Source organism: Protopterus annectens, chromosome 1.part1 (genome assembly GCF_019279795.1).
Source record: "Protopterus annectens isolate FY-2018-M chromosome 1.part1, PAN1.0, whole genome shotgun sequence".
Classification (NCBI taxonomy): Eukaryota; Metazoa; Chordata; order Ceratodontiformes; family Protopteridae; genus Protopterus; species Protopterus annectens.
Window position 1 is genome coordinate 1,961,448,267 of NC_056726.1, and position 25,897 is coordinate 1,961,474,163.

Here is a 25,897-nt window from a genome sequence, read left to right on the forward strand (position 1 = left end):
GACATCTCAGATGCTCAGGTAAGAGCCGCCCTCTCCAAAGCAAAAAACACAGCATCAATGGGACCAGACAGTGTCCCGGGCTGCGTCCTACATGAACTCCAAGAAGAGCTAAACCCAAACATAAAACTACTGTTCAATCTCAGCCTTACTACAGGATATGTGCCCAAAGAGTGGCGTACAGCAACAGTGGTCCCTCTCCATAAAGGTGGTGCCTCAACGGATCCTGGAAACTATCGCCCCATAAGCCTGACTAGCTTGGTCTGCAAAGCTATGGAAAGGATCATCATGGACCTCATAATTAAAGATATTTGGGACCTACAAACACTGGATCCTACCCAGTTCGGCTTTGTTAAGGGCAGATCCTGCCTCTTAAACCTGGTTGATTTCTTTGAAACAGTCACCGAGGCCATTGACGAGGGGAAGGTGGTCCACACAGCCTACCTGGACCTCGCAAAAGCCTTCGATACAATACCCCACTCGGGCATTATAGATAAGCTCACCAGCTTAAATATAAACCCCTATGTCACTGGATGGATTGCAAATTGGCTCAAGGACAGAACCCTCATGGTTAGAATTGCTGGAGCCATGTCAGACTCCAAACCAGTTACAAGTGGTGTCCCACAAGGCTCAGTCCTGGGACCTCTCTTGTTCGGTATATATTTCTCTGAGGTATAGGCCAACACGGAAGGACTGTGGCTGACCAAGATCGCAGATGACTGCAAACTGGGCGCCATAATCGACTCTCCAGCCGACACAAGCATCCTCCAAAAGGGCCTCATAGAAACAGACAACTGGTGCCAGAGCCATGGCCTCAAGCTAAATGCCAAAAAGTGTATAGTCATCCCTTTGGCAAAACAAAGTGCCCACAAATTACCACATAGGTGGTAATCCATTAAGCACAGAAGAAGTAATTAGGGACCTGGGGACCCAAGTTGATAGCAATCTCTCATTTGACAACCACGTGGCCAAAGTGGTTAGAAAAACATTTTATATAGCCCACCTAATCATGAAGGGATTCACATCTAGATCAGGGGAGGTCACCGTGCCTCTTTACTCATCCCTCATCAGGCCCATAATTGAGTACAATGCCCCTTTTGGGATGTACCTTACCAGACACCTGCAGCAACTGGAAAGACCCCAAAAGTACCTCACCAAGAGGATCAAAGGGCTCAAACAGATGCCATATGCTGCCCGGTTAAAGAAACTCCAGCTCTACTCAGTGGCATACTGCCTGTTCAGAGGCGATCTGTGCCGGACGTATAAAGCCATGTCCAACCCGGAATTAATGGACATGCTGCACCTCAGAAAATCCAAATCCCATCGAGCTACGCGCTCAAGAGACTTGAACCTCAGCACTGAAATAAATAGGACATGCTGGAGGGACAGATTCATAACCCAGAGGCTCCCTTCACTATGGAACAAAATCCCAGTCCAGGTTAGGCAGAGTCCCTCATTGTATGCCCTAGGGCAGATAGCCTAGTATGAACCTATGTATATATATATATATATATATATATATATATATATATATATATATATATATACACACACACACACACACACACACACACACACACACACACACACACACACACACACACACACACACACACACACACACACACACAATCATTCTTCCTATAAATGTATATATACATACATACATACATCTATAAATATGTGTATGTAAAAATATATACATACAAATAGAGAGACAGCTATAGGTATATGTATAGGAAGAGAGAGAGAGAGAGAAATGTGCACTGTACTGCAAAATACATGCAAGTATTTTATTTTTTATTCATTGTGGGGTTGTGTCTCCTTTCCCCATGGATATGTAGTCCGGGAATTGGTATAGTTAAATAAAGAGGGTTGTCTCCCCCAACAAAAAAATCCCCCCAACAGTCATCCACAGGTTGCGTGTTTGAGTTTGAATCATGGAGTCTGCAATCAGTGGACTATGCACATAGCGCCCACAGGGGATCCAGCGATAAAGCAGTGCATTGGTCACTCTTACTTATTTGGATTTATTTTCCGGAGTAGATCACTGACCTCCATGGACCTTTTTCAGTTTTAGGCCAAGAGTGGTGCCTGGTTAAATGACTTGCTCAGAGTCACAAAGTTAAGCAATGGAAGCTGAGGGAATTAAACCTTGCACCACTGGACCACAGGAAACAGATTATCAACAGTTCCTTAATCCTCTAAGATAACTGCCAGACTCTGAAGGGTTTTAATCCTAAGGAGCACAGATTAGGATTATATCCCTTAAGAGAAACCAAAGGGTGCAAAAATTGCATATAGGGTCAAGCTACTGTTAGTCACATCAGTTAGATATAGACAAAAATAACAGAAGGGGGACATTCTAATCCATGATATGTGCATGTGGCAAAACACTCACTGCCATGAAGTGAAATACAACCAAACCATACATTAGGCTTAAAGTCAGTGCTACACTCATCCACATGGGCTGGTACACTCATCCACGACATGGGCTGACATTCAATCTTCCAGGGAATGGAATTTCAGCAAATGTATGTCACTCAAGTACAGACTTGTGTGAAAACACTGCAGCAATTTTTGAAGCCCCTACTCACCCAAAAATAAGCATACGCTCTTAATGCCCGAATATAGGGGGGGGGCGGATCTACACCAATACTTCAACTTATTTTATATCCGTGCTAGTGGTAGTCAGACCAGTGTATATCAGAAAGCAAATGTTGCAAAATTAACTACAACACAGGTCCAGGTATTTACAAAAATAAAACCATGAACTTCAAACAAATCTGTTCTGATACTGCCAGACAATAAGTATTCACTCTGACACTGGAGACTAGTAAACATCTGAAGCACAATCAAACTTCCTTTTTACAAAAGATAACAAAACGGTTTAATATTCAAAGCCCTCTGAACACAAAATATGAAACTTGCAATTCTCTTAGCCAAAAGCAAACACTTGCAAAGCATACAAAATCTTAAACTTGTACTAGAAAACAATTTCAGTAAACAGCATACCAGAGTGCAACAAGTTCTGACAATAGCTGATTTACCTGGATACAGCAAATTTATTTCAGCCAATTTCATTCAGATTAACTCTGTACGTTCAGTGCTTAAAAGGGAATAACTGTCTACAAACAGAGGCACTTTTCTACCAGCCTCTCTATGGAGTGGTTTACTGAAAAGCAGAGCTAGACACATAAATCACTGATCAGTGTTCACCAACATTTTAGCACAGCCAAAATGTAGTACTTTTAAAATCTTCTACTCAGAGGTCAATGAACGTGGAATGTAGTGCATTGTCACCTAGTTTACTTCAGATAATATCCATCAGTAAAATTAAAGCAGTCACATATATACAGGTACAGCCGTCGCACAATGGTCAATGCTTTTCAAACGTAGACAGTGGGGAAATTTCAGCAGCTCCCCTAATCATCATGCTGGTGGCATTTAGATCTTAGATATTTGTGATCATTCAAACAGAAGACTCCTCAGAGCAGAGTTTATTTTCTTGCTGTGGATCAGGAAACAGATGAACACCATCTGTTGCCGTTTTTTTTTAAAAAGTTACTCTGTACCTGAACAGAAAAAAATCCCTATACAAGACTGCTATTAACAAGCAAGGAAAGAGCTTAAATTACACATATCATAATATAAAAATAACAGAACAAACAGTGTCAGACTGTAGTCATCCAAACTCCAGTTAACATTATACAAATATTTAAATATAAAGACAATCCCTAAGGCAGTTTTAGATGTCTGTGTTTCATCTCCTTGAAAATTACTTGTCCATCATTTTCAACCCACCTTTCTTGGCAAATTCTGAAGCAGTTTCTCTTTACTTTGAGGGTCAAAATTATAGTGCCAGCAATGTTGGAGAGTTCAAAGAGTCTGAGGACTGATCACCACCTCCTCCACCACTGCTGCTACTGCGTCGGTGTGCTTTGGAGCAGGACTCTGATGGAGATATTGGTGGTTCTTGCTCCACTCCACTCGGATAAGTGAACACTAAGTTGGAAGTGCCAGAAGCAATGGCAGGTGTGGAGGTCACTACAACAGGAGTGTTGAGAGACTCTTCCATGTAGAAATCCCCTGTAATACTGATAGGTTTGATAACTGATCTCTGAGATTTCTCGAAGACAGAACATGATACAGGAATCTCCTCATCCGAAGGCTCTACTTTAACTTTTACAACACCATTGGTGAGTGAAGGCTGCTCACCATGGTGCCTGTGTGATGGCAGAGTCCTTTCATCTGTGCTCAATTTACACACAGGACTGTGTGCCATCAGCATAAACTCCAGTTTTTCTTTTTCCTTACGCAGATCATCAATTTCCTTCTGAAGTCCTGACTTCTCCTCTTCCAGTTCCTCAGTCTCCTGTGAAGGATGGACAAGAGGTAAAGATTGGAAATTGGGCAGATGCACACAAAATAATTTTGATCAGTTATTCTGTCACAATATAAATATTTTTTTATGCATTATGAATAAAAATACAAGTCCTGCTACTACAGCCTTCAAACAAATTCATATATTGTATAAATTTGTGTTCAAGGGACCAGAGAAACAAAGGGCAGACTGCTCATATTTTTAAGCCAACTACCAACTACGTCTGGGTTATGTCAAACACAACTGCCCATGTTCCAAAAATTAATGAACAGCAGTAAATACGAATACCTAAAATGTGGTGGTAAGAGCAGTCTGAAACAGAACCATCATTGCTTGTACTAGTACAGAAAGGCATGGTACTACAACCCCAAGGAGGTTGTTTTGAGACTTCTCCAAACAGCCTACACTAATCAAACAAAAGAGTCTGCATAACAGTAAGAGAGGATTAAAATGAGGTGGGCTCAAACGGGTCTTGCATCTCTTTACAGTGATGAGAACAAAGCAAATTAAGCAACCCTAACGACAATCTGCCATTAAAAAGTTTTCTGTACCACGCTCACCTACAGAATTGATTAAATACTGTATCATGAAATTAGTAAAAATTGTCAGTTTAACAGATCATTTACAATCAAGACAAAGGAAAGAGTGAAAGTAGAGAAGTAAAATTCCAAGAATAGACATTCGAGACAAACATTCTTGGGAGATGAAAACACTAAATAACATGGGTTACAGATTATGCAGATTTGTACGTTGTGCATGACTAACCCAACAGTTATTCAAGTCACAGTACAGAGTACTTAACAGATGAAATATTTAGGCACCTTAGGAACTTCCTTACCATCTGCAACTTTTCAGTAAGCTCCCTACGCCTGTTCCGACATTTAGCAGCAGCCACTTTGTTCCGCTCCCTCCTTATTCGTCTCTTTTCTTCTTCTTCTGGTGTCAGCTATTAATAAAATGTGAAATGTGCTGAATCATTGTCACGTCACTTAAATTCTGTGCACAAGACAGGCCAGGATTTGACTTTTTAAGGTGGCTGAGTAACACACATGAACCTCACATGCACCCAAAAGACATCCAACATTACAATATTACTTTGCAATATTCATTGTTAAGATCTGACAAATGTCTGGAATACACTTAACACAAAGCCCTGCTCTGAAAGTGACAGGGTGTAGTATTGTCTTCTACCTGATGCATCCAAATCCAAATATTAATTAAATTCACTTTAAAAATGCCCCATAGGTTCATAGTTTCATAGGTAGGTACTAGGCTATCAGCCCGATGGCCTACACAAGCCTAGCCAATAAGGTTCCCTGGCTTACGCCACCCAAGCAAGTTATTTTCCTGTGCCACTGATGAGCAGACACACAGAAGTGATCCCCGGGGTGTATTTCCTATTTCCCATCCACTCATCGAGATTTTTCTTGAAGAGTGCTAATGAAGAACTTTGCTTGACAGATGGGTAGCCTGTTCCAGAGTATGGGAAGTCTCTGGGATAGGAATCTATCCCTCCAGCATGTCCTGTTTATTGTGGTGACAAGGTCTAGGTCCCTAGAGCATGTAGCTCTGAGGGGTTGGGATTTCTTTAGGTGTAGCATGTCCAACAACTCTGGGTTTGACATAGCTTTATATGTTAGGCAAAGATCACCTCTGAGTAGGCGGTATGCTATGGAGTAAAGCTGGAGTTTTTTGAGGCGGTCAGTGTAGGGCATTTGTTTGAGTCCAGTAATCCTCTTTGTGAGGTACTTCTGTGGCCTTTCCAGCTGATGCAGATGTCTTGTGAGGTACATTCCAAAAGGGGCGTTGTACTCTATAATGGGTCTAATGAGTGATGAGTAGAGGGTAATGATGACCTCTTTTTTCCTGGATGAGAACCCTTTTATGATGAGGTGTGCCACGTAGAAGGACTTCCTGACTACTGTGGTGATGTGACTATCAAAGGAGAGACTAATGTCCACCTGGGTACCAAGTTCTCTTATCACTCATTCGGTGTTAAGTAAGTAGATTGCTGCCTATGTGGTAGTTCATGGGTACAGAGTTTTTACCAAAGGGGATGACACTGCACTTTTTGGCACTGAGCTTGAGGCCATGGCTCTGACACCATGCATCTGTCTCAGAGAGACCCTTCTGTAGGATGTTCACATCATTTGGGGACTTGACTATGGCTCCTAGTTTTGCAGTCATCTGCGAACTTCGTTAGCCAGAGGCATTCTGTGTTAGCCTGTACTTCAGAGAAGTAGATACCAAACAGGAGCAGTCCCAGGACGGAACCCTGTGGTACTCCACTTGTCACTGGTTTGAGGTCAGATTTGGAGTCCGCAACTTTTACAGTGTGGGTTCGGTCAGTGAGCCAGTTGGCAACCCATCTTGTGACGTATGGATTTATGCCTAGTTTATTGAGTTTAGCTATAATTCCAGAATGGGGGATGGTGTTGAAAGCCTTGGCGAGGTCAAGATAGGCTGTGTGAACCACTTTACCCTCATCTACGGCTTTGCTGACTGCCTCAAAGAAGTCGATCAGGTTCAGGAGGCATGATCTGCCTTTCACAAACCCAAACTGGGTGGGATCCAGAGTTTGGAGGTTACCAATGTCTTTGTTTATGAGTTCCGCAATGATACATTCCATGGCTTTGCAGACCAGGCTCGTCAGGCTAATAGGTCTATAGTTCCCGGGATCAGTGGTGGCTCCCCCTTTGTGGAGTGGGACAACTGTTGCTGTGCGCCATTCAGTGGGCACAAAGCCTGATGCGAGGCTATTATTGAACATGGTGCTTAAGTGGGGAGCCAGTTCACTCTGAAGATCGTGTAAAACGTAGCCTGGGATGTTGTCCGGTCCCATGGATGCTGTGTTTTTGGCTTTAGAGAGTGCAGCTTTCACCTGCGTAGTTGTGATTACTGGGACTCTGCATTCTTCCTGTATAGATATGGGCCCTTTAGGGGGTGGGGGGTAAAGTTAGCACTGAACCTATCTGCCAGGATGTTGGCAATATCAGTTGGTTCTGTAATTTTCTTGCCTTTGTGCTGTAACTCAGAGCAGATCTGGGTATTGCCATTGAGATTCTTGACATAGCTATAGAATGCTTTGTGGTTGTCCTTGGAATTAGTGGCAATTTTATTTTCGTAGCTAGCTTTGGAGGATCTTATAAGGGATCTCAGCTTCTTACTGTTTTACCATCATTTTACTCTTCTTCCACTTTCCAAGTAACCCACATTTTCCCAAGTGAAAATCAGAAAAGCAGACATGCCAACCTCTAGGAAACTTGCCTCACACCACTGGCAACATAAGTCAACACTCAGGACACAGCTTTACAGAATATTCTACTGACCAGTTACAAGTCACTTGATGAAGTTCTCCTTGATTTCTTCCAATGCAAGTACTAAACTGCTGACTTTTTTTTTTTGAATAAGGCACACTATATTTGAATGTTTTCTCTAATGACTGGTACTACTGCTCTTCAAAGTGGGAACCACACTGACAAGGAGGAAAAACAGAATGGAAAAATGCACTTTAAAGTGCATGTTGAACTTCTGGAGCAAATGTAATCAAGAAGCTATAAGGGGGGATTATTTCCCTTATCTCTTTTGCTGTTTTGCATTTCACTAATTTTACAAGCTGATACAGCCATGGATTATATAATCAGAGGGGCTATATCAATGCAGAAAAGTCCTGCACTAGACGTGATAAATTTAACCTCCCTCAAACTTGAGATAAATATTACACAAATTTCTCAGAGTAAGCAGCAAATCATGACTGCTTTGTTGACTGTGTACCATCACCCCCATTTCAAAACAAAATATTAGAAGCAGACAAGATATAAGAAATAAGGGTACGCCACACTTCACAGTATAACTCAAAACAAAAAAGCTTCTTCCACGTTTGTTCTCAATTTTACAACAAGAAAACTGAAGACACCATGCAGCAGAAAGTAATCTGTAATCCCAAAACGCTGATGATGTTTACATTTAGACAGCATACAGAATCTTCTCATCAATAAATATATTAATCACAACTGCAGTTTTGCTTACGCATTAATACATTTGCCAGTCAAACAAATGTGCCCACCTTCTGGACTTGACTCACCACAGCATGTTACCCAACAGATCCAACCTAACCAGTATTGACGACTTTTTATGAGCCTGTTTAGTCATACTCTTAAGTACTGAAGCTTTGACCATTCTCTTCATAAAAGGAACAATTAACAATTTAATCTCAAACAAAGTCAACTTCCACAAGATGTGTGTGATATAATGTTATTAGAACAGAAATAAAGTTGCTTAACTACTCTTCTAAATGAGAAACAAAATTCTCCATGGGAAAACATGAGATCTATGCTGCTTCAGTCCTAACTTTCCCATTTATCACTTTTCCTCAGAAACATTAACTGCTGCATACTAAATTCGATGCACATAGCTAGTAAAGAACTAAAGGACATGAGGATTACAGTCCAACGTAACCCGAGCTTCAATTCAAATGTTTCACTTAAAAGAAAAACACTCCCCCTCCCAAATAATGCAACCTTAGAGACAGTTTAAGTAAGGGGGTGGAAGACCCCCCCCCCTCAAACTTATTTGCCCATTTTAAACATGGTTCTACTTTGGTAAAGATGAGTTCCTACAATCTAAAATGATACCAAATAAGCTACTTAACTCCCCATTCAGGGCTTACTAACAGGGATTTATCTAAAACCCTGACACACACACACACACACACACACACACACACACACACACACACACACACACACTACAAATGTAATGACATTACTCTGATCTCACACACATACCAAAGCAAGCCTTTCAGAAATGTTACCATCACACTAGGGTAAGAGCCATCAAACAGCGCAGATAGCAACAAAAAGTGCAAGAAAATAATAATATTAAAAGATAGTCAGGAGCCTTGTCTGCGATGAAAAGATACAATGGTTTCAAATCATTCAAGCACTAAATACAAGACTGACCTAAAAATACCATTAAGAAACATTTTTTTAACAGTCATCTATCAACCATAAACAATTCAGAAGTAACATTTACTAACCTTGCACAAGACCACATTTATTAATTATGTGCTTCCCTCAAGACTACAACTACTATCTTCTGGTGATTAACATGTTGAGTGTGGCTGCCCTGTGCTTTTTAAACTTTTAAACCTTTGAACAGATATTACAACTTACCGAAAACTGAAAGGGAGATTTTTTTATAACCTTGTTAACAAGAATGTGATTATAACTAAAGCTGATAAAGGGAATGTTTTGGTTTTGTTAGACAGATCTATGTATTGTGGAAGGTTGGGCTGGCAACTCGACACCGTAAAACTCCACTGCCATTCAATGTGCGGACAAGGTGATCCGCTGTGGCGACCCCTAACCGGGAAAAGCTGAAAGAAGAAGAAGAAGAAGACAGATCTATGTATGACAAGAAAATGCTTGAATTATTATTGTCTGATGTTAAACATTACAAGCCACTATCACTTAGTGAAGTGAAAAAAGCTTTTCACTGACAGACATGTTTATTGAAGAATGGTACAGCTGTGGAAGGATTACTGAAGGCATTAGGACGTTTCTGGGAGTAGATCGCCCCAAAGTTAGCAAGATCTTCGGATTAACAAAGACACACAGGGAGGGTGGCCTAATGGTTAAGGTGTTTGCCTTACAAACACAAGGTGTAGGGTTTGAGTCTCACAAGGGATAATTGGCTAGGCTTAAAGTGGCTTGCAACGGCAGTTAGCTTAGTACTAATCTATGAACCTATGAACACAAAAACTTGGATAATCCACCTCTGAAGACTATAGTGGCAAGCAGTAACAACAACTGAAGTTTTAGCTATTTCTGATGATAAACATTTGCAAAAAGTAGTGGAAAATGGCAGCTCATACATCAGGGGACTCATCTGATTTTTGTTTTAACAAAAATAGAAAATTTAGAAGTTAGTGAAAAAGACTTTCTAGTGACATTGGATATAAAATCTTTATACACAGTTACTCAAAATGAAGATGGCATGGACACAGTAAGAGGGGAGCTGGTTAAGTCCAAGCTTTTTTCAACCAATAATATACAATTATGGAAGCTGTACACATAATCATCAGTTACAACTACTAACAACATGTACTATCAAACAAACTGAGTGGCCATGGGTGCTACCATGTGGCACAGAGTTATGCAAATATTTTAATGCATGGGTGGGAAATAACACATTTTCAATAACATGTATATAAACAATATTCTCTTGTACAAACGCTTTACTGATTATGTGTTTTTGGTGTGGAGAGGGAGTATTGATGCACTTAAAGTTTCATAAGGACATCAACAGTTTAACTTCTTTTTTTAGGATATAACACAGAATATAGTGACACCAGTATAAACTATTTAGATATGATTATATCGAAAGAAAATGGTAAACTTATCAGCAAGATATACAAAAAAAAATCTATACAAACCAATTCTTTTTAGACTATTCTAGTATGTATCCCACCAAAACCAAGCAAAACATAGTAAAGGAGCAGTTAATGAGAGCAAATAGGCTCACCAAAAAGGATGAGGACTTTCTGAAAGAAAGTGAGAGCATATGTAACAGATTTATCCACAGAGGTTATCCAGTGGAGATGCTAGAAAATAAATTAAAAGAAGTATGCAGTATTAGGAAAAATGAAGTCAATAATAACATGAGCAACAAAATGTTGATTACCGTTTGGCTATGCAAAAGTAGCAAACAATACAAATTCACTAGAGCTTAAGAAAATAATCAGAAGGAATTAGATTATTATTAGCAGTTGTTCAGAAATAACTAAAGCAGTTGGCAACAAGCCTATATATGTACAAAAAGCGATGAATAATTTTTTTTCAGAGAAGCTTAAGCTTACCATTGAATAGCAGTGTAAAACAGGGATGTGCAAATGTCTCACATGTAATTTTTGCAATTATTTGTACACTGGAATAGAAGAAATAAGAGTGAACAACATGCTGATCAAAATTAGAATCTTAAGTTTGTTGTATATTTAGCTCTATGTATGCCTTTTCAGTCAGTTTATGTTGGCAGAACAATCAGAGAACTTTATAAGAGAATATATGAGCACAAATATGCAATATCAGCTGGCAATGACAAAAATGGTTTAAGCAAGCATATTTCATCCAACTGTAAATTGGATTTTAAATGTTTTGTATTAGATTATGTTGCAAGATATGACAATAAGTTTGATGCTGAGGAAGAATTAGGGTGGAAAGAATATTTATGGCAAGTTAAACTTAATGCTGGTTATCCACCAGGATTAAACAGAGCCCGAACTAAGAGCTGTTAATTTGTTTTTATTTTTTTAATATTAAACAAAGTTCTGTGTTTTATACTGCGGTGGTGGTGCTGCGGTAGTGTTGTCGCCTCACAGTAAGACGTCCTGTTAGATTCTCAGCTAGAGCATCTTCTGTGTGGAGAGATGCGTGAATGGGCGTACCTTCGTTAAAGGCTGTGCGTCAGAGCTGGCAACTCGGCAAGTAAAAATCTACTGCCAATCATTAGCAGACCAGAGTTCCGCTGTGGCAACCCCTAACCGGGAAAAGCCAAAAGACACAACAACAAAGTTCTGTGTTTTCCTATTCAGCTGTTTTTGGTTTTACTTTTTAAACTTCAATTTAGACCATTGGTTAACTTACAACTTTTATTCTGGACTTCAAATAGACTTTGGAGAATCACCAGAAAACTCTAAAGATAACATACCAATAAACAGTTGCTGTACTTACTTGCTCATCTCTTCGCCTCCTGCCAACTGTCGTTCCAATGGATTTAATTACTCCAGGCCTTAAAGCCAGGTGGCCATGGCTGGGTGCCAGGGTAGCACTTGGAATATTGTAAGGGTGAGAACGGCTATATGGGCTGGACATAGATGTGATCACAGTAGGCTGAACCATCCACTGTAAATCCTGACTGGTTGTTATAGCATTTACAGTCGGAACAAAGGCACTGGTGGAGCCTGGCATATCAGGTCTGTATTTCTGCAAAAGTAAGAAAAAACACTTAGTAAATGAGCCATACCAGGACAAAAAAAAGACAACTGAAAATAAAGTTATTGTTAACTCTAGATTTTTTTAAATGTGAAAATAAACTCCTTGCGAAAGAAAATGGAGTCAATCCTGAATTATAAGCTTTAAAAACACCCTAATTAACTGTATTGTATGAAGGTAAAGACTAATCAGTGGAGAAAATGAAAAACTTGAGTACCACTTAACAGACCGCCTCTAGCAAAACGTGTGAGCAAAGAACTGAAGGTTAGCCCAAATCTAGCAATCGCAGCCTAAACATAGCAATCATTCAGTACACAAATACATGCATAAATGAATAAATTGCATTAACGCAACTACAAGGTTAAAAAAAAAATACACATTCATTTAAGTCACTTACACAAGCAAAACTAATTTAAGTAACCAGCTCTCCATGCATTCCCCTGTACCCCTACTAACATATATACTTAAGATATTATATCTTGGAGAAAGGGGTAGTACTCCAAGACACAGCAATCTTGGGTCTCCATTTTCACATATTTGTAAGTGTAAATCAGGAAGAAAGAGACCATGTTTCAGAATGTTACCCAACAAAGCATCACTGAGGTGTAGAAAAGGCCACCATATCCATATAAATCTCAATGCACATGCACAGTACATTACTCACACACAGGTAACAAGCTTCATGGGAGAAGTAACAAATTCATGAGAAGCCAAAGGTCAGACAGATTTTTTTAAATCTACCAAGTTTAAAAAAAAAAATCTTTCTTAACTGGGATATCCAACTGAGCAAAGTCCTTTTCAATGAAGGTCTAAGAACAAGCACTATAGTGAAAAAGACAAAGTTCATACAAATAACAAAATATATGCTACAAAGAGGGAACAATGCATGACTGCTGAAAAAAAAGTAACACTGTGTGTTACACAATAGATGAATGTATAACGGATGAAAAAAATAATACTATGCTATATACAATAAATGAAGGGCAACAACACTAACTGTAAATGGAGAACAATGCCCTAGACAAATGTACAATGCCAATAACACATCTTCAGCATGTTAAAAAGACTTCTTTACTATGTGCATTGAACATTCCCAACTACTGGCAAAGAAAACCCGAGTCAGAACTTAAGGAGGACACACGTGGGGGGGGGGGGGGTGCTCCTAATCAGTAAGACTAGCTTAGTTGGGGATTTGGGGTTACAAATAAAGGTAGAAAATAGTCAGCATTTTAAATAGGCAGCCTAAACTTGGAAGTTAAATAAGGTGAGAAACAAACCTTACTACTGCAATAGTGTCCAAACGTACAACTTCTGCAGTCAAAATAACTCTTCTAGGTACACAGTGTACCTTATTATGGTTCACTAATGGACTAGAGCCAAAAGCTGTTCTGACTGCCAAACCTGTTCCAGTTAAAAGCCATCAATTACTGAACTGTAATTTACTGTGTTTAATGTTCCTCCTTACAAATAATCTTTTGTTTGCACAGCACACGCTTTCACCCCACCCATCTTGAAAAAAAAGTTGACACAGTGGAAGTTCTACTATTTCTGCATCAGTTTTGGCAACAATTAATATTAAGGCAAGGCTCCGGACGCAAAGTTTAGCACTTTTGTTTTACTTTAATCAGAACAGAACTTCATCAGAAAATGTAAAATGTAGATCCACCACAAGAACTTAGACTGCACATTAACCATATGATCCATACACCAAGATAAAACTGATGATTTCGCAAACATGGAAAGTTCCCTTGAAAATTTAAAGTGATAGGACTACAAAGAAACTACAATTTGTTAAAAGCATACATAAGCAGTCTAATCTGCCAACCGTTTTCCTTACATTCTAACTGAACCTTATAACCTCCAGTAAAGCAGTCAGCATCAAGTCCAAGATAACATTCAAAGACTTTGCCAATTTCTACTTTCTTAGTCTACATCCTAAAAACAATAGTACAGAGTTCATAATACTATTTAGGCATCTTCTGGAGCTCCTGAATGACTTTTTTCCATTAGTGACTATAATTTTTATTTTGCCTCACTAGATGCGGTCTCCCTCTACATTTATATTCCGCAAGAGGCTAGAGTAGAGTTCTTAAGGTGGACAAGATTAATGACTTGTTCACTTAGTGACTTGGATCTCGACAATAACTACTTTAGTTTTCTTGATAAACTCTACAAACAGACCTCTGGAGTAGCCATGTGGCAAGGATCACCCCTATTTTTTTGCAAACTTGGTCGTGGCTATGTGAGGAGAGAACTGATGACTGATGAAGCATTCTTTAGCGGAGAAATACATAGATTATGTCTTTTTTCTATGGAGTGGAACCCTGGATGAATTTAAGTGCTTTATGGAATACATCAACAAAACACTGATTTTTTTGCTGTAGCATCGTCGCCTCACAGCAAAAGGTTCTCCCGTTCGAATCTCGGCTGGAATGCCTTCTGTGTGGAGTCTGCATGTCCTCCCCGCGGTCGAGTGGCATTCGAAAGACATGCATGAATGGGCGTGCCTTCGTTGACGGTTGGGCATCGAGCTGGCACCTCGGCATCATAAAAATCTACTGCCAATCATTACGGACTGGGGTTCCACTGTGGCGACCCCTAACCAGGAAAAGCCGAAAGAAGAATGGACAGTGGTTTTGGTGATACATTGGGGACTCTTCCTTGACCTACGTATTTGGTATGACACCACACCTTGTTCTTTTGTATGGTCTTTTGAAAAAATACCTTTGTTACCCAGTACCTTTAGAAGGACAGTTTACACTCCTCCCAATGAAAAGCAGGGTGCTTAAAGGACAGAGGCTTACACTTAGTAGACTTACTACTGATCAGTTTCCATTTCTGCAAGTGTTGACTAAACTAGGATATAATTCAGACTGGTTAGGGGTTTTGGTGCTAAGGACATCCAAAGCTTGTCCTATTTTGGACAAGAAACATTTAAAGATTTCTGCTAGCCAGGCTCCTGACATTTTTGACATCCCTAAAGAAATGTTTTATTTTTCCTATTCCAAATTGTAATGAGATGTGGTTGATCAAGAATATGATACAAGAAAACTGGAAGTCATTTTGGGAAACAGACTTGTATAAAGTTTTGGGTGACAAGACCAGGTTCACCTTTAAGGAATCTGTTAATTTTAAATCTATGTTAGAACGTAATAATTTTTGTCAATATGTTGTACCTACAAGAAAGGTCACCTCTGGAACTTAAGGCTGTGTTTTTTGTAAGCAATGTAGGTTCACTAACAATTCAGCCTCAGTATTTTTACAACAATGTAATGTAATGTAACACTAACGTAGGGGTTTGGGCGAAGGGAAGGTTCAGCTGCATTTCAAAAAATGTAGTTTATGCAGCTGTTTGTGGCTCTTGTAATGCATTTTACATTGGCAAGACTGTCAGGTGTGTGAACAGATGATTTAAGAGCATGTTTTGGCTATTAGGAAAAATGACCATAGAAATGCACTAGCCAAACAGGCTGCTTTTTGTACTGATTAAGATTTTTTTTTTCTTTTGTGTAATTGACTCAGTTGATGGTGCCTGCTTTACTGGAGATTACAGAGTTCAGTTACAATCTAAGGAATGCAGTTAGCAGATTAGACTGAAGGTAGACAAGAGCCCCAGGTCTTAAAGAAATAATCAACATTAAATGCATTTTACAAGCTTTAAGGATTTAATGTTACTTGAAGATTAACTTTATTTATATGTTTTTAACAAATTGCAGTTGCTTTTGAGTTCTATCACTTTAAATTTTCAAGGGAAAGGGAACTACTTTTCATGTTTGTGACATCATCAATTTTATCTTCCATTGGCTGTATGGATCACATGATTTATGTGCAGTCTTTTTAAATTCCTGTGGTGGATCCATATTTTACAGTTTCTGATGAAGTCCTAAAGTTTGTGTCTGGAACCTTGCCTTGACATTGCTGTGTTTTTAGTTCAGAGTTTAACACTTGATACCAAACCCACTTCTACACATGATGTACTTTAAGAAAGAACATCCATTATCCCTTTTCCAATAAATAAAATTTTACAAGTGCATGTTAAACAATGACAACATAAATGAAGCTACTATCATGTCACCTGGCGCAGCCATATACTCAAGATGAGATCAGCTTTGCCAAAACCTGCATGGCCAACACCTAATCCCCCTATAACGCAACTCTAGTTCTGAAGGACTAAAACTAAGAATCCATATGAGGAGCTTGGGGTCACCAATGAAAAATACAATATTCTGAGACAGTTAAGAAAGAAAGTGTCACCCAAGATGTCAGCTGCTTGCACACTACAGCATTCTAAAGAAATGATGCAGCAAATCTGCTAACCACATTACTTCCTGGAAAGCATGACGTTTTGCTAAAACTTCTGGCCATAAACAGTCAGCTTACTAAGTTTACTACATGGAGTTAATCTGCCATTCCAAGAAACAAAGCAATATTATGCAACACTGTTCTAGGTTCTACACTTCCAGAAGTCAGCATCCAAACCCATCTCAGCCATTTGTACACACAAAATGTGAATGCATGCACAAAGAGCTCAAATGGAAAAATGCAGGTGCACTCACAGTCACAAATCTACTAAATACACACAGTGATGTCCCCCACGCCCTCAAGAGGAACAAATTCATCATGCCAATTCCAGCTTAGAAAATCAGACATCCTGGCACAATTAGCAAATTAAAAGCTTTTGCTGCCCGAAACTAATCTAGCTTCAGCAGTAACTAATTTCCAAACAAACAATCTCGAGCTTCCTAGGTCAGGACAGAAAGGGACATTAATAACGGTCAGGCTGTTATTAACTTAAACTTCATCAAGAATATTATAGTTTCTAATAAATGGATCAGTAACTTGGTTGGATCCAAGTTTTATCAAGTAAACTAAACTAACCCTAGCAAGTTACAAGTAGAAGCATCTCACACTGTTGGAAAAGTTCAGTCACTGGCTGTCATGTGGAGGTTTCATAACCCTGCACCTCATAATTACCAGTGAAAAAATGAGTTTAGAGAGGCTTTTGTTTTTAAGAGAATGATTACCAAAATTCAGATGCCACAGAAATGTCATATAAATATCAATGGTATTTTTCTCTGAAGTTATGGTAGCCACAATATCCCATTAAAGTTAAGGTGGATTTTTGCCACTTCACCCAATTTTAGCTACAACAATATGAAACTCCTTCTTGTAACTCCAAAATTAAAAAAAACTGCTAGTATTATGCATACAGGACCCTAATTTCCTGGCCTGCTACCGACTTCTCTATACATATCTAAGAAGTGCCTAAAAAAAACTTTACTAGCACTGCCAAGCTTGAACTCAAGACTTATGGCAAAACCGATAACCAAAAATACAAGGTTTCTAACTAGTTCACATTCCAACGCAAACACAAATTTAAATCCCTGAGAAAACACAAAACATATTGCTTTACTGTTGAGCAGGATCTCTGGTCTTAATATGTAACAAAACAGAGCCAGAGAGAGACAAATAAGCAAAAATTATACAATTTCCTTAGCTGAGCACCAGGCCAAAATTTCCCTAACCAGTAATGTACATGACTGGTTACAAACATTAGCACTGCATGTACCACATAATATACAGCTTGCAGCTAACTTAAGCAATGTGACATATCCAAATATATGCACATAATGTATATGCCCACACACACAAAAGGGCAACACTCTACACCTCTTTCAGTCTTTTGCATCTAGAACATTGCCTTCCCTTGGCCTGTATGCTACCAATGTGATTGTACAGACTATGGGCTCAGGATCAGGGAGAATAACTATTTCAGGGCTCTCATTCTGTTGCATTACTGATTGGGCATTTCCTAAAGATTGCCCCTGTCACCTGCTTCTTCGCTTAGTTATTAAATGACCAAAGAGATTCACAGTTTTCAAAAGAAATGACCTGCATGTTACTTGAGGGTTTCACCTTTAGGGACAATGTCTAGCCCCCCATGGGAATTGATACAGCTCTTTATTCAGTCTCGTCTATTAACCGCCATTGTCAAATTTGACACAAGATTACTGATCTGCATTTCTAACAATGTGCCAGTGTTGCACATTCTCTTACAAATTACTGCTTTTAGATTTTTTATTTTCCTTTCGTTTCAAGTGAACTGTTTACATGTTTTCAGTTCAAATTACTCTCGCCACGTTTTGTAACACCCAGCACAACAATATTTGCCATGCTTCACTGTTAATAGTTCTGCCTGTAGCCTGAGTCACGAGTAAAAAAAGTCCCTGGCTCAGCCACATACGTGGATAATTAACATAATTCCTTCCTGAAGTACAAGAAAATCATAATATCCAGACAGTTCTTAAAAATATATGAATGTGACGAATTTGACTTCCACTCGTAGTGGCCTTCTCCTGGATTGGGGTGTTTAAAATGACTTCAGTGCCTAGCACTACTGTTAAGTATTAATTTACTGCAAATACACTACATCGCTACTCTATAGTACTGACAATACAGGGTGCTACAGGAACATTTTAAGCACTTTAGGAATTTTACATAACCAATTGAACTTATTTATGGGCATTGTAAAAATTACAGATCATGACATTAAAGTTTCCCAGAGATACAAATGAAACAAATGCTACTACTACAAAGCAAATGAATGAAAGCCACATAAATGCAATGGCAAGGTGAGCTTTGATCCGGTTTCAGAGACCATGTACTGATATACTATAACAACCACTTTTCAGATGTTTGCCAAGTCAATCAAAAACAGCAATACAATCAGACGTGATTACCTACTAAGCACCATTCATATTACAAGAACTATATGTATGGGGAATGCATCTTTTTAGATACTTTCACAAATTGCAATCAGGAACAGGAGTACATCTTTGGTATTACACATTCTCCCAAAGTCAACAGCAGCATGCATGCTATAAAGTTAAATACCTATAAGTTACATATAAATGTTATCTGAACTGTAAAAAATCTGCTGGAACACACAAGATTGTACTATGTTTTTCTCAGCTCGCCAACATATGCTGCCCCCTCACTTACACCAACTCCCATCTATTTATAGCTGCCAAATGTTCCATTTACTGTTCCTACCACAAGGTACAAAAGTTTACTGTTGACTAAAACTGTAGGTGTCAGTATGCAAGTTCAGGAGTTACCTAGTAGGGAAGTGTCTGGTATGTGAATTCAGGGGATGTCTATTAAGAAACTGAAGTGTTAACTCCCCCTAAAATATATCATATTACAGACAGAACATTTTTGACTTCAGGTTCTGCAAACCCTCTCTAATGAGTTAATGAAACCACGTTCCTTTCTGCAAAGGCCATCCAACTACATAAATCCAGCTTAAAACTCTTAACAAACAAGTTATGAAATGCCCTGCTTCTCTATAAACCACATGATTGTGCAATACTGCATTCTTCCCGGGATCACAGGGAGTCTACAGTCTGCCTTGCACTGTCTCAGGTTGTTTTTTTTTTTTCCATGAGGACACAGAATGCAGAGTTCTTCTTAGGCAATCACTTGCTATGCCGCAGAGTTTGGAAAAACACATACCTGATGCTGGAAGCACTGAAATGTGAACAATCTATTAAAAATGAGAGAAAAGTTGCTCAATTGCCACAGACACACAACTCTTCCAATATAAATACTGCAAGCAACCACTGTGAAATGAAAAAGCAAATGGAAATAATGCATTAATCAACACTTGTTCAGGTTTTATTCCAGCTCTACAGCAAAACCAGACTTCAAACAAATGCGATTTCCTAAGACATTCACTAATTTCCTACAATGACATCACACTAACATTCTGACCAACTGCTTTTCTATTCAGAATATGGTTTTGCCAAGGAAAGCATATGGAAGCTGCAGAACAACAACTTTCTTTTCTCAAGGTTTCCTATTTCTTTCTATATATAGTTTCTCACAGATATGTATACAAGTCACATTCTTACTCCCTCATATACATGTCCACACACAAACACAACCGTACATATTTAAATATTGTTGCATTGTAAATGAACATTCATCCATATGTTGCAGTGCCACCATTTGCCAAAAAAAAAAACTTAAGATCTGCACTAAATCTTTAATGCCCACTGTGAACATCAGAGAAATGTTTACTTCTACAGGTAGACACAAAACAGATTAAGTACACAATACAACATGCTAGCCAATTAGGTACCAGCTTGAAGCCTGAAAAGCTAAAAAAAAAATCACTCTTATTAAAAGAGCACCATGCTGATTGATGACAAATTCAGAGACTAGGCTAAGCCACACAACACAGTCAAATAAGGCATAACTCACATGCAGTTGAGTTCAGTCTCACAGCCAGCCACACTACTCAATATGAAGGCAGAACAAACAAAAAGTGTCCAGCCACTTCACTAATCAGTATCCAGTTCTGCACAAAAGATGGTACATCTAACTGACTGCAATGCCAGAGCACATCTCCCACCACACTATTTTGTACATGAACACGTGGGCAGTAGACCAAAGCTCACAAATGTGGAATCTCAACTAAAAATAAATAAATAAATAAAACACTAAGACTAAAGTCCTCATTATGAGCAATATTTCTAACTGCTCCCACAGTGACAATGCACAGGACACATAAAGCACTAACTATGGGGGACCCTTATGTTCCTCTGAAATGGAAGCAATTAGAAAGTACAAGATAACTGTGCTAATTTCTCACTTATGCAACACCCAATACAGTCATGACAAATGCCCTACCAGTTTCAACTGCATGGAACCTGTAGGAGAATTACAGACTACAGACTTCTGAAAATGCCTACTGGCAAAACCAATATATATCATTTGTAACTAGAGGACAGTTACATCACCCCAGGGATGTCCAACCCCGAGATTCTGAGTAGTCTTGTGATCCTCAAGAGTAGCACTACCTGGTATTCTGTACTACTGGTGGGGATCACTCTTCACAGATGAATGAGGAGGAATGAGGCCCACCCCCAAAACAAGTAAACCACAGGATAACTTCCCAATAACAACTTTCAAAAGAAAGAACAGCAGGACCACCACCCTGTAGCCAGACCTACAGGAGTACTCACCAACAACTGATGGATGGCCAGCTGCCTCATGTAGCACAATCAAACTACGCTTTTGCACAATGATATTAAATACACTATGTATTACATGAATTGTGGACTTCTTGCTCTGAATTCCAGGCAGTGGCTGACATGGGACTGTTGAGATCAGCTCACTGCATTATAAAGCTTAAAAAAAGAGAAGGCTTAGCTTGAAAAACTGTATGAAGCCACAATAGGAGCTCACCACCTGCAGTGGGGGTGGCAGGGAAGGCTCACGAATGATTACGAGGCCAAGCAATGTGATGGGAGTCTGTAGAATTAGGTGGAGAATGCTGCTGGCTCAACTATCTAGCACGAAATCTCCACAGCTTTAAGTAATATAGACAGTGAATTTAATTTGATGGTCCTTTCTACATCTACTGTGAGAGTAAGAAAACCAAGTTAAGGAATCAAATGTTACAAAACAGAAGTGATTAAGAGAGCACAAAAGAAGCAACAGTTGGTGGAAACTTGAGCTTGTTTAGTAGAACTTAAAAGTAAACTAAACTTTGTGAAGGGCCGATCTTGTCTCCTGAATCTGATTGACTTCTTCAAATCAGTCTCCAGAGGTATGGACAAGAGTAAGGCGGCCCACACAGCCTATCTGGACCTCACCAAGGCCTTCGACACCATCCCACACTCTGGAATCATAGATAAACTTACTAAACGGGGCATAAATCCCTACGTCACTCGATGGGTTGCCAACTGGCTTACTGACAGAACCCAGACTGTAAAAGTAGCCGACTCCAAATCCAGCTCCAGACAAGTGGAGTACCTCAGGGTTCAGTCCTGGGACCACTCTTGTTTGGCATCTACTTCTCTGAAGTACAGGCCAACACTAAGGGACTTTAGCTAACAAAGTTCACAGATGACTGCAAACTGGGAGCCATTATTGAATCTCCAAATGATGTGGATATTCTACAAAAGGGCCTTACAGAAACAGATGCCTGGTGCCAGAGCCATGGGCTCAAGCTTAATGCCAAGAAATGTATAGTTATCCCCTTTGGAAAAAAACATGTACCCATGAATTACCACATAGGTGGCAGTACAGTAAACATTGAAAGTGTGATGAGAGACTTAGGGACACAGGTGGACAGTGGTCTCACTTTCGATAACCACATCGCCACAACAGTCAAGAAATCTTTCTATGTGGCACACCTCATCACTAAGGGCTTTTCATCCAGAAAAAAGGAGGTCATTGTCCCACTGTACCCATCCCTCATTAGACCCATTATAGAGTATAATGTTCCATTTGGTATGTACCTCACAAGACATCTGTAACAGCTGGAAAGGCCACAGAAATACCTCACTAAAAGAATCACAGGCCTAAAGCAGATGTCATATGCTGACCATCTAAAAAAACTCCATCTATACTCTGTGGCATATCTACTCATAGGCGATCTCTGCTTAACATACAAGGCCATGTCAAACCCTGAGCTGTTGGACATGCTCCACTTAAAGAAATCCCAATCCCTCAGAGCCACACGTTCCACGGATCAAATCCTTGTCATCACAATGAACAAAACATGCTGGAGGGATAGGTTCCTGACCCAGAGGCTCCCCATACTGTGGAATAGACTGCCCATACAGGTCAAGCAGAGCGCCTCATTGGCCCTCTTCAAAAGGAACCTTGATGATTGGATGGGAGATAGGAAATTCACCCTGGGGATCATGTCAGTCGCCCTGCTAGACAGGGGTCCATAGAAGTAAATATTGCGGGAAGAAATATCAAGGGAATTGTTATGGCTGGGCATGTATAGGCCCTAGGGCCGATAGCCTAGTACCAGCCTATGAACACACAAGTAATAAACCACTCACGGCCACGCTAGATTTTCGTGGCTACTTTTAAAAGGTGCAAGAGCCAATATCTTGAGTCCTGCAACACAAAACTGTGATTCAATGAAACAATTTCAAAACTAGAAGTTTACAACAGTATCTAAGTATTTTATCAACACCTCTGCTATTTTACCAAGAATGAGATCACTGTAACCATGAAGCCAGGGGAATGGATATTCGCAGGCACCACAACCCCAGACTTTTGTTTCCCCATTTATACTTTAGGGTTCTGAGCTTCACAAAAAACGCAATTTTTCAAAAGGAACTCGATTTGGAGACACACAAGGTGGGGAAAAATATATGCTTTATGTAAACAGCAACAGCACCAAACCCACACAAATAAACAGCTACATTCCTTTTTGATCTTCAAGTTTCCAAGGCTCTTAAACACAAGCAGTGAACAGGTTTTATAATGTTGGGTGATAAAGTTACTTCTGATTGCAATCCACTGAGCAATCTGAAATTTAGGACTGGGCAATGCTTACTTGCTTATATGCGGAGCTACACTCAATTGATGTTATATCAAGTGTATTAGGCATTAGCAACAGACATGGTTAATATGAAGGCACTGACAACAGAGACTAGGTGATCACTTCTGTAAACAGTCGGGCTTTCACAAAGAGCAACTATTCATACTGTTTTCAGTTGGATGGAGACCACGGCAAAAGACTGCAGCGTCTCATACCAATTCGAGGTAATCTGTACTAAGAAAGTGACTTCATATTAACATGATGGACTGGAACACACATGGGTACAGAAATTGGAACGCTACAAAACTCTTTGGAAAACTAGACTGAAGCTGGTAGGAGAACCACTTGCAGGAAAAACGTAGGTTGCACTCTCGTAATGACTCAAGCACGAGGTGTGCTGAAAGACATGTGTGACAGGAAGGGTGTGGCCATGTGATAAACGTACGTGGGAGCCATTAAGCCTCGCCCATTTCGGGAGGGGATGTCTCACCTGTACATGTACTTTATGGACATTGTGTTCAACGCCCTTCAAGGTAAAGAAAATCTTTTAAAAGAAACGGTAAGCAACTTGAGAACCGTGTGGGAGAACGTAGACTTTAAACATTTTACCAAGCCCCATCCCATAAGAATTCAGTTGTTGCTTGGCAACACAGAAATCTGATGAAACTGTAAGTCAAAGGTTCCCCAAAAATTCTACCAACAGTTTTCTTCCGGTAAGGAAAACCAAGGATAAAGCAAGATCAAATTCTCACTCAATACCATTGGAGGGTGCTGTTGGATTAAAAGAGGGAGATGATCGCACATTCTAATTAGCCAAGCAGCAGAATGCCCCAGGTGTTACAAGATCGAGGAGCAACTAGCTACTCACCTATCGTTCCAATCAGAAAAAAAAATATCTAACAGACAAAAAGAATTTAAACGTCAACTATCATACGATAAAGAAAAAAAAAATCACACCTACTAATAAAGAGATAAATGATGTTTACCTGTCAACTATTCCGCACTAAAGGACAATATAAACACCGTTTACTCATTATCTACACCATAGTAAAGCAACTAAGAGGATGGTGAAAGTTAGAATATTTAAAACTGCTTTTTTTCGTACTTAAAACGGTGTTACCCACTACACTCAAATTATGAAAAGATTAACACCAGATGTTAAACAATTATACACATGCAGGCGCGCGCAGATTAAATAACTGAGCAACCAACCGAAGTTCTACCCGGAACGTATGCGCGGGCGACACTTGGCACGGACTATCTCTTTACCTGATGCCCAGAAGGGGGGTGCGTGCTGCCGTTGCTGCTCCCGTTACTGAAGGAGTCAGAATGTGCAGGAGATGCGCTGCTGCCGCGAGACGATGTGTCGTAATTTACAGGATAATCCTGGTACATGGTCCGTGAGCAGCAATAACTTTTAATGGTCTTTGTACTCCCCGATGCCGATTCCAAAGTGTCTCGAAGTGAAGAAAAAAACTTTTGTAGAAGTTAAATCGATTTCGACATTAACTGCCACCTTTTTTGGTCAATCGCTCTAGCGATGAAAGGATGGCTGTATAAACTGAATGTCAGAAAAAAAGGACTTCTGCTCCCAAGGAGCACAGTTAACTGTATTTTTCTGCAAGTCTGAATCCAAATCCAAAAAGTTTCTGCAGTTGAGACAAAATGCCCAGGCTTAACTTTGTTTCTATCCCAATGTCACAATCAACTTAATAAAACAAACAGAAGTGAGCAAAGCCGGGCAGTGACCCTTCGCGCCCTAGTGTCCTGCCACTGTGTACACCCAAGGGATGGAGAGCGAAGGTGAATCACTTCTTTGATGACAACCAAGATCTGTGATTAATTCAAATACGATTTGTTAAATAACTACTAACACTAGCTGCTTGCTGACCACGCGGTTCTTAAAAACGCAGCCTTGCACATAAAGTCAGTAAGTCTTAAAATAGAGTGTTGAACGCAACTACCGATCCCAGCAACACCCTCTCTCCCATTTCCGACCGTTTTCCAGCAAACGATGAGTCAGTACAATGGTATGAGCCGCGCGTCAGCTCTCTTATTAACTCAGCACCAGAATGGCGCCACCCACACACACTGACTGCGTGGCTCTGCTGCCATCGGATTCGTGGAATTCAATAACCTCACTCAAACTACAGCGCAGTAAATACATTCATT

The 25,897-nt window shown here is 39.8% G+C and overlaps 1 protein-coding gene across 1 annotated transcript; it reads right to left on the bottom strand.

Moving 5' to 3' along the window:
* Positions 1 to 2,869: 2,869 nt before the first annotated feature.
* On the bottom strand, positions 2,870 to 25,779 carry FOSL2 (FOS like 2, AP-1 transcription factor subunit). Its single transcript, XM_044085192.1, has 4 exons — positions 24,995 to 25,779; positions 12,112 to 12,363; positions 5,220 to 5,327; positions 2,870 to 4,372 (listed from the first exon to the last, which is right to left on the bottom strand). Exons 1-4 carry the CDS (start codon positions 25,118 to 25,120, stop codon positions 3,851 to 3,853), a joined length of 1,008 nt encoding a protein of 335 aa, XP_043941127.1. The 5' UTR covers positions 25,121 to 25,779; the 3' UTR covers positions 2,870 to 3,850.
* Positions 25,780 to 25,897: the final 118 nt, after the last annotated feature.

What these genes read in the sequence shown, in the direction of transcription:
- FOSL2 (XM_044085192.1), bottom strand. Translation starts at nt 25,120, where the DNA reads ATGTACCAGGATTATCCTGTAAATTACGACACATCGTCTCGCGGCAGC. An exon ending in GGAGGCGAAGAGATGAGCAA is followed by an intron (nt 5,328 to 12,111) that starts GTAAGTACAGCA and finishes TTTTATTAATAG; the next exon opens with CTGACACCAGAAGAAGAAGA. An exon ending in TTACTGAAAAGTTGCAGATG is followed by an intron (nt 4,373 to 5,219) that starts GTAAGGAAGTTC and finishes CATCCTTCACAG; the next exon opens with GAGACTGAGGAACTGGAAGA.